The sequence below is a fragment of the Nannobrachium achirus genome, assembly GCF_963921795.1.
Source record: "Nannobrachium achirus genome assembly, chromosome: 7".
NCBI lineage: Eukaryota > Metazoa > Chordata > Actinopteri > Myctophiformes > Myctophidae > Nannobrachium > Nannobrachium achirus.
Window position 1 is genome coordinate 55,162,146 of NC_137816.1, and position 12,500 is coordinate 55,174,645.

A 12,500-nucleotide genomic window follows, 5' to 3' on the forward strand; every position below is an offset into this window, starting at 1 on the left:
TATATATATATATATATTCTCTCTGTTTTGTCACTTTCACACTCTTTAGTTCTACACACTCCTCTCTCTCTCTCTCTCTCTCTCTCTCTCTCGCTCTCTCTCTCTCTCTGTCCTGCTGGGGTGCAGATGCATTACATCATCTGGGCTAAAGGGGACTGTGTGTGTGTGTGTGTGTGTGTGTGTGCGTGCGTGCGTGCGTGCGTGTGTGTGTGTGCTGTCGTCCATCTGGAGATGACAAACCATTTGCGGGAAACCAACTCCTCCTCTCTCCTTCTCCTTGCCTACTCTCTCATTCTGCGGGAACACCTTTAGCCAATATGACTGTATTGTGTTATTGCACCACAATCATTTATTTCATAAAATGTCATTCCTGTTGACCTCTCCTCTGGTTTAATATAATACGTCCTCTTGACTTGGCCTCCTCCCAAGCAGTGCTAACATTATGACATCATCCCATAAGCAGCTGACCATTGGCTGGCTGCCCCCCACTTGTGTATGCGTGCCGTGCATTCCTCCCACACCGCAGGCCAGGTGAGAACACAGTGTTCCCGCTCTAACACACCGCCAGACTCATGATGAGAAGGTCCTGCTAATCAGGCTGCAACCTGTGTTCCATCCTCAAGTATTTGTATTAGTATGGACTACATTTCTCGGTATTTATAATATGTATTTATAAGGTTTCATTTGGTCAAAATCCATTTATATACACCCAATCAGGGACGTGCAGAGAATATTAGAGAGGCAGGGGGTGACATTTCTAAAAGGGCCTTTTGGTGAAAATATTGAAAATAGCAGACCTCCAAGCTCAAACGCGTCACGCTGCGACGTGTTGTGAGCTTGGAGGTGTGTGAAACCACACTAAACTAAGCATAATCAAGTCAATACTGGAGATGTGACGTAAGGGCATGGATTTCTACACAGAGAGAGCAATTTGTTCAACATAAGATGCTGCTTTCAAGTCCAGGAGAGTTTGGACAAGGCAATTCTATTGAATGTTGGGAAAGAGGGCATTTGCATTTCTTTAACCAGAGTAAAAAATGCATTCATGGTCTGGAGAAGGCACTTTTTACGGACGGATAAAAGGGCAGGGGCTCAAGTCCCCTTTGATGTCTATGTGTGCACATTAATACACAGATGGCAGAGGAAACCATGCAAGGCACCAACCTGCACATCAGGAGCAACTATAGGGGTTGAGAGTCTTGCTCAAGGACACTGCGACACTAACGCTGAGGGAGCCCGGGATCAAACTGGGAACCTCACAGTGGCCATCCGGCCGCTCTACTGCCCACTCTACCCCTGAGCCACTGCCGCACCATATACATCGTAGGAGTGCGAGCTTTAACAATCAAACCACTGCCATTGTGGCAGGCCATATGGTTTATCTGAACACACCATTGAATGGTTATTTTTTGATTAATTAAAAGGACATTATTTATAGGACTGGACTATTGGTCTAGGCCTGGATCAACCTGAATGAAGAGGATTATGCGCTGATAGGGACACCATAAACCAGTGATTCTCAAGCCTTTTCATTTCACCCCCAGTTTGATTCATAATTATTTTGAGTGGTGCTAACCGCGCATACATCTGGCTTTGTCTGTATGTACTTACTGTATGTCCCACGTCTGTATGTAGTATGTCCAGCCCCATCCCACATTCCCCCCATCTTCGCGGCGACGCCTAATGAAATTAACTGATAAATAGCACAGCTCGCTTCACACAGCGGTTGTGTATTTCTCTGAGACCCGAGTCTACACTGTAAAGTCCTCAGTGTTGATTTAACTCTGAGAGTGTACAAGTGGACCAAATGTACCCGTAGGGGTGTTGTGTCTGGGTAATAGAACGCATTGTACATACATTATTACATGCACCTTTTACATGCATTTAGAATTTACCCCTATGCGATGAAAGCCCCTCACTTCCTTTCAGTTCTTCCAGTACAATGTCTCCCTCTCAGTTTTCCTGCACTGTCTCAATCTTAGTCTTATTTGCTTTATACTTATTTCTGCATGGATGAAAAAATCATTCAAATAAAAGAAAAACAACTATATTTCATGGAATAATGGTGCCGTTAATGGGCTTCAAGCTATTTCATGACAGACAGCGAGACGTGTGTGAGAAAGAGAGGTTTGGCAGAGAAGCAGCGCAACAGATGGCCTTTTCTGTTCTCACACTGTCTAAGCAGGCTGTTTGCCTAATCCAACTGAAACACAGGCAATCTGTGCATCTGCATATATGTCCAACATGCTATCTGACTAACATCCATAAGATGTGAGGTAAAGAAAATCGAGATAACAAAAAGCACTGTTTTGGCCACATCTTAAAGACACACAATGCTCAGTGTTATGGCTGCCACTGGAATGTAGCCCTACAACAAGAGATATTACTGTAACTTAATTAACCACCCAAACAATATTATTTTAAAAATAGCACATCTATAAGCTCATAGCACATCGCTGCACGGCATGCTGGTTAAGGTTATGTTATGGTTATGGGGGGCAGAGTAAATAATCAAATTACCCACAAGTATAGTGTGTACATGAATGCATTCATAGAAGTTAGCATACATCCTTGTGTACATCTACAACAACCATCTATCGCACAGACCTACATACATCTGCTGTATGTAGGTCTGTGTGTTGGTGTGCGTGTGTGTGTGGGTGTGCGTGTGTGCGTGCGTGTTCGTTCAGTGGTAGAGTGTTCCAGATAATTCAAAGCAGAAGGCAGAGAGGAGATGAGTAATGGTTTGCTCTCCATATTTAAATTTAGTTCTGACATTTACCCAGAACATGATTGACCGCACAAACCGGTTCAAACCAGAACTACTTTCCACAGATGTCCAGGTGAAAATTTAGCTTTTGAAAAGTGTTTGATTACTGTACCCTGAGCATACCAATACAGCCATTTGTATTGCATTTTAAATCTTTCAAGACCACACCATGTTTTTGCGTAGATCTTCTGGGAAACAAACAAGAAAAGAATATGAATAAAAACTATATAGGCCTATAAGGTTACATTTTTTTCATTCAACTGTTAACCAAATGTAATGTGTGTGTGTGTGTGTGTGTGTGTGTGTGCGTGTGCGTGTGCGTGTGCGTGTGCGTGTGCGTGTGCGTGCGTGCACGTGCGCGTGCGTGCGGGTGGGTGATGTGGGTGCATGCGCACACACATATTGTTAGCAAATATGCAAGGGTGTGTGTGCATGCATGTAGAAGCAGTATGTGCTCGAAAAGGAAATCATCAACCCTTATTTTCACAATGTAATGTACTGTAATAATAGACAATTACAACATATCCAGGTGGATTCACCGTTTTGCTGTGGTTGCCATTTTCTCCCAATATAAATTAATTCTTCATTTAATCTCATAGAATCTGTACTTATGAATTTATTTTCCCCATGAAGCACGCTCAGTTTTAAATGTGTTAAACAAATAATGTTTGGCTTTGACTGGACTTGGGTGCACAGATGTCTTACTGCCACTGTTGGGCAGAAGCCTCGTATCTCCAAGTTTCATTTCACTTTACTTTTTCAATTTGTAAAGCAAAGCCCTGCTTCATCATACAAGACTGTCGCACAAAACTAGTGAAAATAGCAGATCTACAAGCACACAACGCCTCGCGATGCGAGGCGTTGTGTGCTTGTAGATCGGTTATTTTCACTATTTTAGATTCATTTTTTAAATGATTTAATGCAAAGCGAACGATTTTGGACATACAAGGTTTTGGACAACGACGTTTACCTTTACAGTATAATATAGTGCATAAAGGTAATAAGTGACATCTATGCATTATATTATTTCCAGCCCGTTATCCTTGATCTCGAGTCTTCTGCACACTATGTTTATCAATGTGGCTGAAAATTATATTTAAAAACGTCCAGAAATCCAAACTCCACGTGTGTGTACTTTGTCTCTAGCTATAGGTCTACAGATTTAATGTGGATATAATGTACTGTAGTTCTCATCCTCCATGTATTTCTCCAAGACAAATTCTAAATGATAACGGGTTAACCTCCCCCACACACCCTAATTTCCACCACGTCTGCTCTCCAACAGCACCCCCCCCCCCCTCTCTCTCTCTCTCTCCCTCCCTCTCTCTCTCCCTCCCTCCCTCCACCTCTGCTTTATTCCTCTGGACCAATCAGGGGCTGGCATCCCAGCCAGCCAATGGCAGGGCCGGGAGGTGATGTCATATGGTGGTGGCTGGTGTTTGGTCCTGATGCTGAGGAGCTGGAAGCTGCAAACAGAAGCGGAGCGTGCTCTGAGACAGACACAGAACAACAGAAGAGAGAGAGAGAGACAGAGGAGAGAACCAGCATTATCACCAGCATCACTCACCGCAGGGTAAGTACATATCCAATTAAATGCAGAAAATATGCAATTTGCTGAATGTTTAAAGAATATGTGCTGATTTTATGATTTTCTTTTTACTATGGAGCTTTATGATTATGTATATGTGCATGTTTTGTAGTCATTCCAAAACTGTGGTTGATTTATACTGCAGCAAGCAAACAGATAGTGTACTGTCTGAGAAATCTGTGTTGACTATACCTGAAATCATTATGCTACTGCATTCTACTCGTCTGTGGCCATGTTTGCACACAGGTTGAGTCGTTCCCTCGCGCCACATACTGTAAGCATAGTGATGAAGTAGAGTCTGATGCAGATGAGTGATTTCACAAAGCTTACAATTGAAATGCTTATACCCCAATATTCTACTGTTGACTATGTTACATAGAAACAGTCATAGCACAAGTGTAAAACTGCGCCATCACATAATGGACATCTATGTACAGTATGTTGAATGAAACATAAAGATACAAAAAAAAGGACAGATACAGAGACCCGCAGATTAAAAAAAAAGGAAATCTGCAGCTTTGTTTGTTGATGCAGGAGTTCTTAAGGTTCTATGGTTGCAGCCTTGGCTGCAGAAGATAACAAGACAGACGAATTAGAATTCATGTTAAACACTTTGCAGATGATGCAGAAAGCTGGTGCCGTAGATATTTGCGTTAATGTAATGCAAACCAATAAAGAAGGGATAGTTCTGGTTTGCGACGTGGCTGATGCATGCAGGAGTTGGTTCAGGGGAACAACCTCTGCTGCAGATGATGTAATGCTCTGGCTGTGAACGCTATGACATCATTGGTTTAGCAGAGGAGAGGAGAGGAGATCCTCTCTTTGTGTTCTCTCATTGCATGAAGCCAATCTTCTCAATAGCGATAACATGGCCGCAGTCATAGCATAACCAATACTTCAATATTGGCAAAGATAAACCCATTGTGAAAATGTGTAATACACATAAGAATCAGTGATCAGAAATATGGAATTCAGTTGAAACAAAGCAGTGGTGTATGGCAGAGAGAGGGCGCCTGCCTGCATCGTGTATGCAGAGTAACTGTTTGATCAGGATTTTGTTTTCTAATGTGGTACAAGCTTGAGTGGCTTTCTGCATAATACTTACAGTACCACAGAAACAATTGCAGCAAATCATTTCTAAGGTTAGGCTAAGTTTGTTTTTTATTGCAGTATTGTTGTGTTTATTGCAGACTAAGCTGACTTTATGTTTTGAAATAGCAGAGGGTATACTTGAATGTTGTGGGGGTAATGCAGGGTCAGTGTAGTTGTCTTCAAATTGAGGAAATAATGCGATCTAACTCATGTACAGTACAGTGAAATGCACATTGGCTGCCACTGGTGCACGCACGCACGTGTGCGTGTGCGTGCGTGTATGTGTTATCCTGCTCAGACTTGAAGGAGGTTTACTCTGTTCTTTCACCTACACATATAAAATAAAAAACTGGTTGAATTGCGCCCCTGACTAAACTACACAGTAATATCTGGAGTGTTAATTCATTTTAACACTCTAGAGATTCCTGTATACAGTACATCGACAATAGCTCTAGGCGATACTTCCAAAATACAGACAGTATGTCGTAAATTATCTCTGACCACTTTGCATAATACAGTACATAGACCACAACTGTACACTACATGTAGGCTACCAAGTTGAAGTTGAACCTTGCAACTACCAATGTAATAATAATATTAACACTGTTTAAAACTAATGATTGGTTATTTTTTAACTAAATGAGTTCATTTGAACACAACACCTGGTCTGACAAAATGAGAGCTGGCATTTAAGTAATAACTCAGCAGTGAGTATTAGGCCTTTGCTTAATAACAGCAGGCACTTACAGTATCTCCCACCACATTCAGAAAACCTATGTATAACCTCCTCTGACTCCACCTCATCCCCTAGCTAGCACAAATTATTTCTTTATAGCAGCACTTGTTGCCTATTTAGATTTGATTTGATGTCTACCTGCAATATCCTAGTTACTTTAACAACACTTGCTTGTTATCTTGGCACTCTATGTTTACATTCTGTAGTTCTGTACTGTTTTTGGCTGACTAGAGTTTATGCTTTTTGATACCGTCTTGCACGTTTAAGGCCCGAATAAGAGCATCTGCTAAATGCCTAAACTAGTAATGAGGCTGAATTAAGTCAATGCTCTGGGTTGCAGTTATAGGCCTACACTGAAGATTCTCTCAATTCAATTCAATTCAATTCAATTCAATTCAATTCAATTCAATTCAATTCAATTCAATTCAATTCAATTCAATTCAGTTCAATTGGCATGAGAAAACATACACTTTTATTGCCAAAGCAGAAGAATCAATCAATACAGTACATTCAAGACAAAATATGTCTTGACAATATCTCAACATCTCTCTCTCTCTCTCTCTCTCTCTCTCTCTCTCTCTCTCTCTCTCTCTCTCTCTCTCTCTCTCTCTCTCTCTCTGCCTTCTGCTGTGCCTTTTCTCACCCAAAAGCATGTTCTTAGTCTATTTTGAAACTGTTGTCTGAAGCCAGTGAGTGGGTTTGTGGTAGAATAGGCGATTGTCAAAGAAAACGTTACAATGCTGGGCTGGCACTTCAGCTATAGCCTAGCTCAGCTAGACAATCCACCCATGTTAAAACAAGGAGGGGATATATACTGCAGTTAGTTAGCTGCATTAGTAGTCTGGCCAAGCCAGGCTACTTCAGCTACTCTTACAGAAGTATTACAATTCACACAGTAACACACACAAATAGCAGATCACCTTGGATCCATTGCTAAATGAATTCACCATATGAAGCACACACATGGTTCACCTGATTACTCTGCACTTTTAACTTTTGTTAGATTTGTTCAGATATTTTTAAATCACATGAATATCCGTAGTGATCAACACAACACAAAATACCAGTACTGTAGATTGATGAAATTATGTTCTTCTCTCCACATTGTACTAATTTGACTAGACAATTAGAGAAATGTAGTTTTTCCACCTCTGCTCTTGTTTGAAAACGTTTGAATTACTGCGTAGGTTAGGCTGAACTCGGTTCAGCCTCTCTCAATATCAACATGGTTCACATTCACACAACATGGTCAACCAATGTTGCTTGTTGAATCACATCTGATAAATATGGTCCTTGTCTTCTTTGTCTGTCCCTGTCCCTCTTCCTCTTACTGCATCACTGTCTTCCATTTTTGTCGAAGATACCTATTACCCTTATATAGTGCTTACACCTGATCTCAGCGAGTTTACAATTACAGTAGTACGCACCTACGTGTCTGACTCGTCGTCTGTACCTGACTGTGTTTTGATTAGTTGAAATGGCAAAGAAGTGACATCATGTTAGATGTCTGTGTCTAATGTGGAGAAATGTGATAGGTGTTTTGCAAAACATTGTGTGTAGTGTTTTGCAGAAAGTGAATGAGGCTGAGAATGTGCTTATATAGTTAGTTGGGAAGACCTGGGCTGAGGTTTTGCTACTTGAGTGTCAGGTCTCACTAACTGTGTTACTTTTAAATTTGTGTTTAAGCAATCGTTAAAAAAAGTGTAACACAAGATTATGTAGACTGTTTCGATACAGGAGCAGGAATACATGCGGGTTCTCAACAGGCCTGAAAATTACTGGGCCCTAACTAGGTAGGCCCGAGGCCCGGCACGACTAATTATCATATATTTTAGGCCCTAGCCGGCCTTGAGAACTATCTCAGAGTAAAAGTATTATAAATAATACAAAACTATCTTTTATTTTTTCATTGAGCCAGAGGCCCGGCCCGGCCCTACTAATTAGCATACATTTTAGGCCATACCCTACCCTAAGTTGGGTCGTTTTCGGGTATGGTCGGGTTGGGCAGAATTTGAGAACTCTAATAGAGTGTCACACCTAATGGCTGTCTTTCTGTCTGTCTGTCTGTCTGTCTGTCTGTCTGTCTGTCTGTCTGTCTGTCTGTCTGTCTGTCTCACAGGAACAGAACTGTCGATCTCACCACAGTGTCTTGGAAAGACTACAGGGACATCACCATGACGCTAACAGGTACAATACGTGTGTGTGTGTGTGTGTGTGTGTGTGTGTGTGTGTGTGTGTGTGTGTGTGTGTGTGAGTAATGATTTGACATGAACTGGGAGAGGGGAAGAGAGAGAGAGAAAGAGAGAGAGAGAGAGAGAGATGTGGGGACATGTGTGAGTAGGCAGAGAGAGAGTCGTGCACAGAATACAGTTGCAGAGTCTGGAATGACATCACTTTCTTATCTTGGTACTCTTGCCTCTCTCCAATGCAGCATACAAAGAAAAGATGCGGGAGCTCCCCCTGGTGTCTATCTTTTGCTCCTGCTTTCTCCCTCAACCCAAAGAAAAACCCTCAGACAAGAAGAAAGGTAAGGAAGACCTTTCATCTCCTCTCCTATAGATATGACATTCATAGACCTGTTGTTGATAGACTGAACATTTCATTGGTGATTGACTGTAAATATAGTATATTTATTGATAGAGTCTAGAGCTTTCTATGTGGGACGGAATTCATTTCCCAGTGGATTCCTCACGGCTCACGTCTTGCAATTTTGCAGAATTGCTACCTTTTAGTTGTTATTATTATAATTAGCCTACTATTACTACTACTACTAATAATAATAATAATAATTTACTTTTACTCTTATCTGGTAGACTGGTACCTCTCCTGTGTTTCATACACTCTTACTGCTGTAGCCGCTATGACCCATGAATTTCCCTCTGTGGACCCATAAAGTTCTATCTCATCCTTCCCCAGGTGTGGTAGACTTGAACCTGTGCATCATCAGGGACATGGAGGTGATCGAGCTGAATAAAAGGACGTCGGGCCAGGCCTTCGAGGTCATCCTGAAGCCACCCTCCTTCGACGGGGGTCCAGAGCTGAGGGCCACCACGCCTCCTCGCACGCCTCCCTCCCTGGAGGACATACAGAGGAAACTGGACGCTGCACAGGAGAGGAGAAAGGTGAGAGACTGAATAAATGAATGAACTAGACGAACTCTTTTTTTAAAGCTAACTTTTGCAACTCAGATGTTTGCTTCTGGAAGTTCCTGGAACAACATGTTTTGAGATGGAGGTCCACGGCCAAATACATACATACCGTACATTTTTGGAGCTGCTTGAGATGAAAAGGTTGAGAACCACTGCTCATAGGAACATTTTTCAAACATTTTTCAAAGAACTTAGAAGGATTTAGAAGACATTTGCAGAATTGGCCTCAGGTCTTATGTTACATTTTGTGTACCATTTCTTACCTTGGTGTGTAGCGTTGGATTAGCCTGATTTCAGACTCCACTGAAGTCCACTCAGAGATTGGGTGGGTCTATGGGCTGGAGCCAGGCTAGCGTTGGATAGGCGATCTTCCTCAATTAACTCTTATTATTTGTTGCTGCATGTCTCTGTCTCCCCCCTACTAGTGCCAGGAGGCTGAACTGTTGAAACACCTGGCTGAGAAGAGAGAACATGAGCGTGAGGTGTTCCTGAAGGCACAGGAGGAGCACAACAACTTCATCCGCCTGGCCAAGGAGAGACTGGAGCACCGCATGGAGGCCAACAAAGAGAACCGGCAGGCCCACCTGTCTGCCATGCTGGAACGTCTACAGGAGAAGGTGAGAAGACCTCTTGACCATTAGCAATCATGTGTTTATTAAAGATGCAGTGCCATGATTTTTTTAACCCCTAAAACATGATCATCAGGTATTATGATTATACTAGGAGGAATATTTTTTTCCAAAAAAGTGAACAGAAAGTGTTAAAATTATGTTTTTATGTGGCCACACCCACCATTTCATTAAGTATGCCTGGTTGTCAGGTGGGTGGTGACCCAGCTGAAGTTAGCCACACCCACAGCGTTGGGTGTATGGTAAAAGGGGAGGGGCTGAGTTTATGATGTCATTAACTCAGTGTTTTTGGCCTTTTGGCTCAGAGGCTTTCATCTTTCAGGAAGTAACCCAAAATACACAGGGAAGACAAATTTGCACATTATAACCACAGCTGGGGTTCTATTAGAGTAATGTTAACACCATAGACACATACAACACAGAAAAAGTACAAAACTATGGCACCTCTTTAAACAATTGGCCAATGTGATCCTGGGCGTACATCAAACTTTGAGCGATTTGTGCCAAGATGTAGGCAAGATGTAGACCAGACATGTAGGCCAGATGTAGGCCACGCTTCAGAGCCCAGACAAAGCCAGATGTTGGAGCTTAGCTCCTTCCAGGAGCACCCCTCAAAATAAGAAAAAATAAGAAACAATAACTTTGAAAGAGGCTAACATTGCATCATTTACCAGCAGGGTCATTTTTTGTATTCACAGTATTGCTGTAATAAATCACATGGCCATGGAACACAATACACTTGTATTTTCTTTCACCTATAGTACTGTACACTGTGTCTGCCCTGTTTATTGTGAACATTATGGACAAGAATACTGAAGGTTTCTTTTTTCCCCTCTCTGTTTATGTCTTCCAGGACAAGCACAGTGTGGAGGTGAGGAGAAACAAGGAACTGAATGAGGAGGAGGAGGAGGAGGAGGAGGAGGAGATTTTGAGATGATGAAACAAAGGAGATTTTTGAGGAGATGACGAGACAAAGCTCTCTTTTCTTATTCACAAGAGGATGAGATCAATGTGTCATGTTCACATTCTTTTATATCACATAGCCTACTACAGGGTTCCCCAATAGGCGGCCCGCGGGGGGCTACTGTCTGGCCCCCACCAACCCCAGGAATAATGGTGGTATAAGAGCAGCAACAACACTAGTATATCGTCGTTGTTGGGTATCTCCAAATTTGTACGTTCTTCCGCAAAGTAAAGCCCTGCTTCATCGTACAAGGCCGTCGCACAAAAGTAGTGAAAACAGCAGATCTACAAGCACACAATGCCTCGCGGTGCAAGGCGTTGTGTGCTTGTAGATCGGCTGTTTTCACTAGTTTAAATCATTTTAAAAATGATAAATGCAAAACGAACGGTTTTGGACTTACAAGATTTTCACCCGACAACGACGATATCTGAACTGTCGCTGTAGTAGCGGGAACGCCACCGTCGCCCCCTGCAATGTTGTGGCCCTTGGCTTGGCACCTTAGACATAATTCTGCCCTTGGGGAAAACTAATTGGGGAACCCTGGCCTACTATATCCCAAGGTTCTAAAATAGCTGTTCTATTGACACTACTGCAGTACAAGGCAACGTTGGTTTCTTGTTAGATACTGGCTGACTGTCTCCATTAGTTTCCATTAGCATTAACTAATAGCCTATAGTAAGAGTAAATGTAGTGTGCCATTAAAGTTTTTGTTCAACTATTTGACCAGAATCTTGGGATGTGTGATATCAATCTCACAAAAACGGAACTCCCTTCAGTGGGAGTATAGCAACCTACAGTACAAAATGAACATGGCAGTGATTCTGATGGTGGTGTACTGTAGACTAAATTAGAGCACAGAGAAGGCAAGTGAATAGAGAGACGGGTCATTGCGTTTAGCTCCAGATCAAGGAAACATAATCTCAAATGTGAAATACTCTCTTGGTTAAATATTATGACCAAGAACAAAATAGGCCTACTGCTTCTGTGCAGGCATAGATTAGCGTACAATATGTTTGTTAAGCATGGTCTGTCCATATAAGACACACTATGCCACCCTCAGCAATGCTGACAAGGGGCTCCAATAGATGATAGTTATATTCAATGAGATTTACCCATATTATGCCAGAAAAAAATGGTTTTAGAATAAACTCCTTTAATAGTAGTTTCAGATGATTGAATTACTTAGATTTTAGGTTTCCACATTCTCTATTAGATGTGTGTGCGCAGTGCTTTTACATCTTTGTCATTGTGCATGCTTTGTGTTTGTGTGCATTTGACTGTTATTGGTGAACAGTTAATGTTAGTAACTTTAGAATTTCACTCAATTAACATATTGATTACAATATGCATTTTATGTCTTTGTGTGGGTGTGTGTGTGTATTTGGAGTAATACATGTAAATTAAACATTTAATTTATTAAAATGAAACCAATTCTGATCCGAGTCTGTTTTACTTTTATATTCTGTGTTCTACAGTTTGTGCTTGTGATATTATTTGTCCGTGTGTTTTTCCAAGTGTCTATCCATACTCAATGTGTAAAGAGCCTGCCTTGCACAGCACAGCTAGTTGCAC

The 12,500-nt window shown here is 41.8% G+C and overlaps 1 protein-coding gene across 1 annotated transcript in view; it reads left to right on the plus strand.

The window, feature by feature from the left end:
- The window catches only part of LOC308288856 (stathmin-4-like), a gene marked incomplete at both ends in the record, with an annotated part of 14,332 nt that extends 3,431 nt beyond the window's left edge, over positions 1-10,901 (plus strand). The window contains 5 exons of the mRNA XM_080730332.1: positions 527-531; positions 8,618-8,713; positions 9,103-9,308; positions 9,761-9,952; positions 10,818-10,901. Of these exons, the coding sequence (XP_080586458.1) occupies positions 527-531; positions 8,618-8,713; positions 9,103-9,308; positions 9,761-9,952; positions 10,818-10,901 (583 nt within the window). The remainder of the gene's footprint in view (positions 1-526; positions 532-8,617; positions 8,714-9,102; positions 9,309-9,760; positions 9,953-10,817) is intronic.
- Between the last annotated feature and the right edge of the window lie 1,599 nt (positions 10,902-12,500).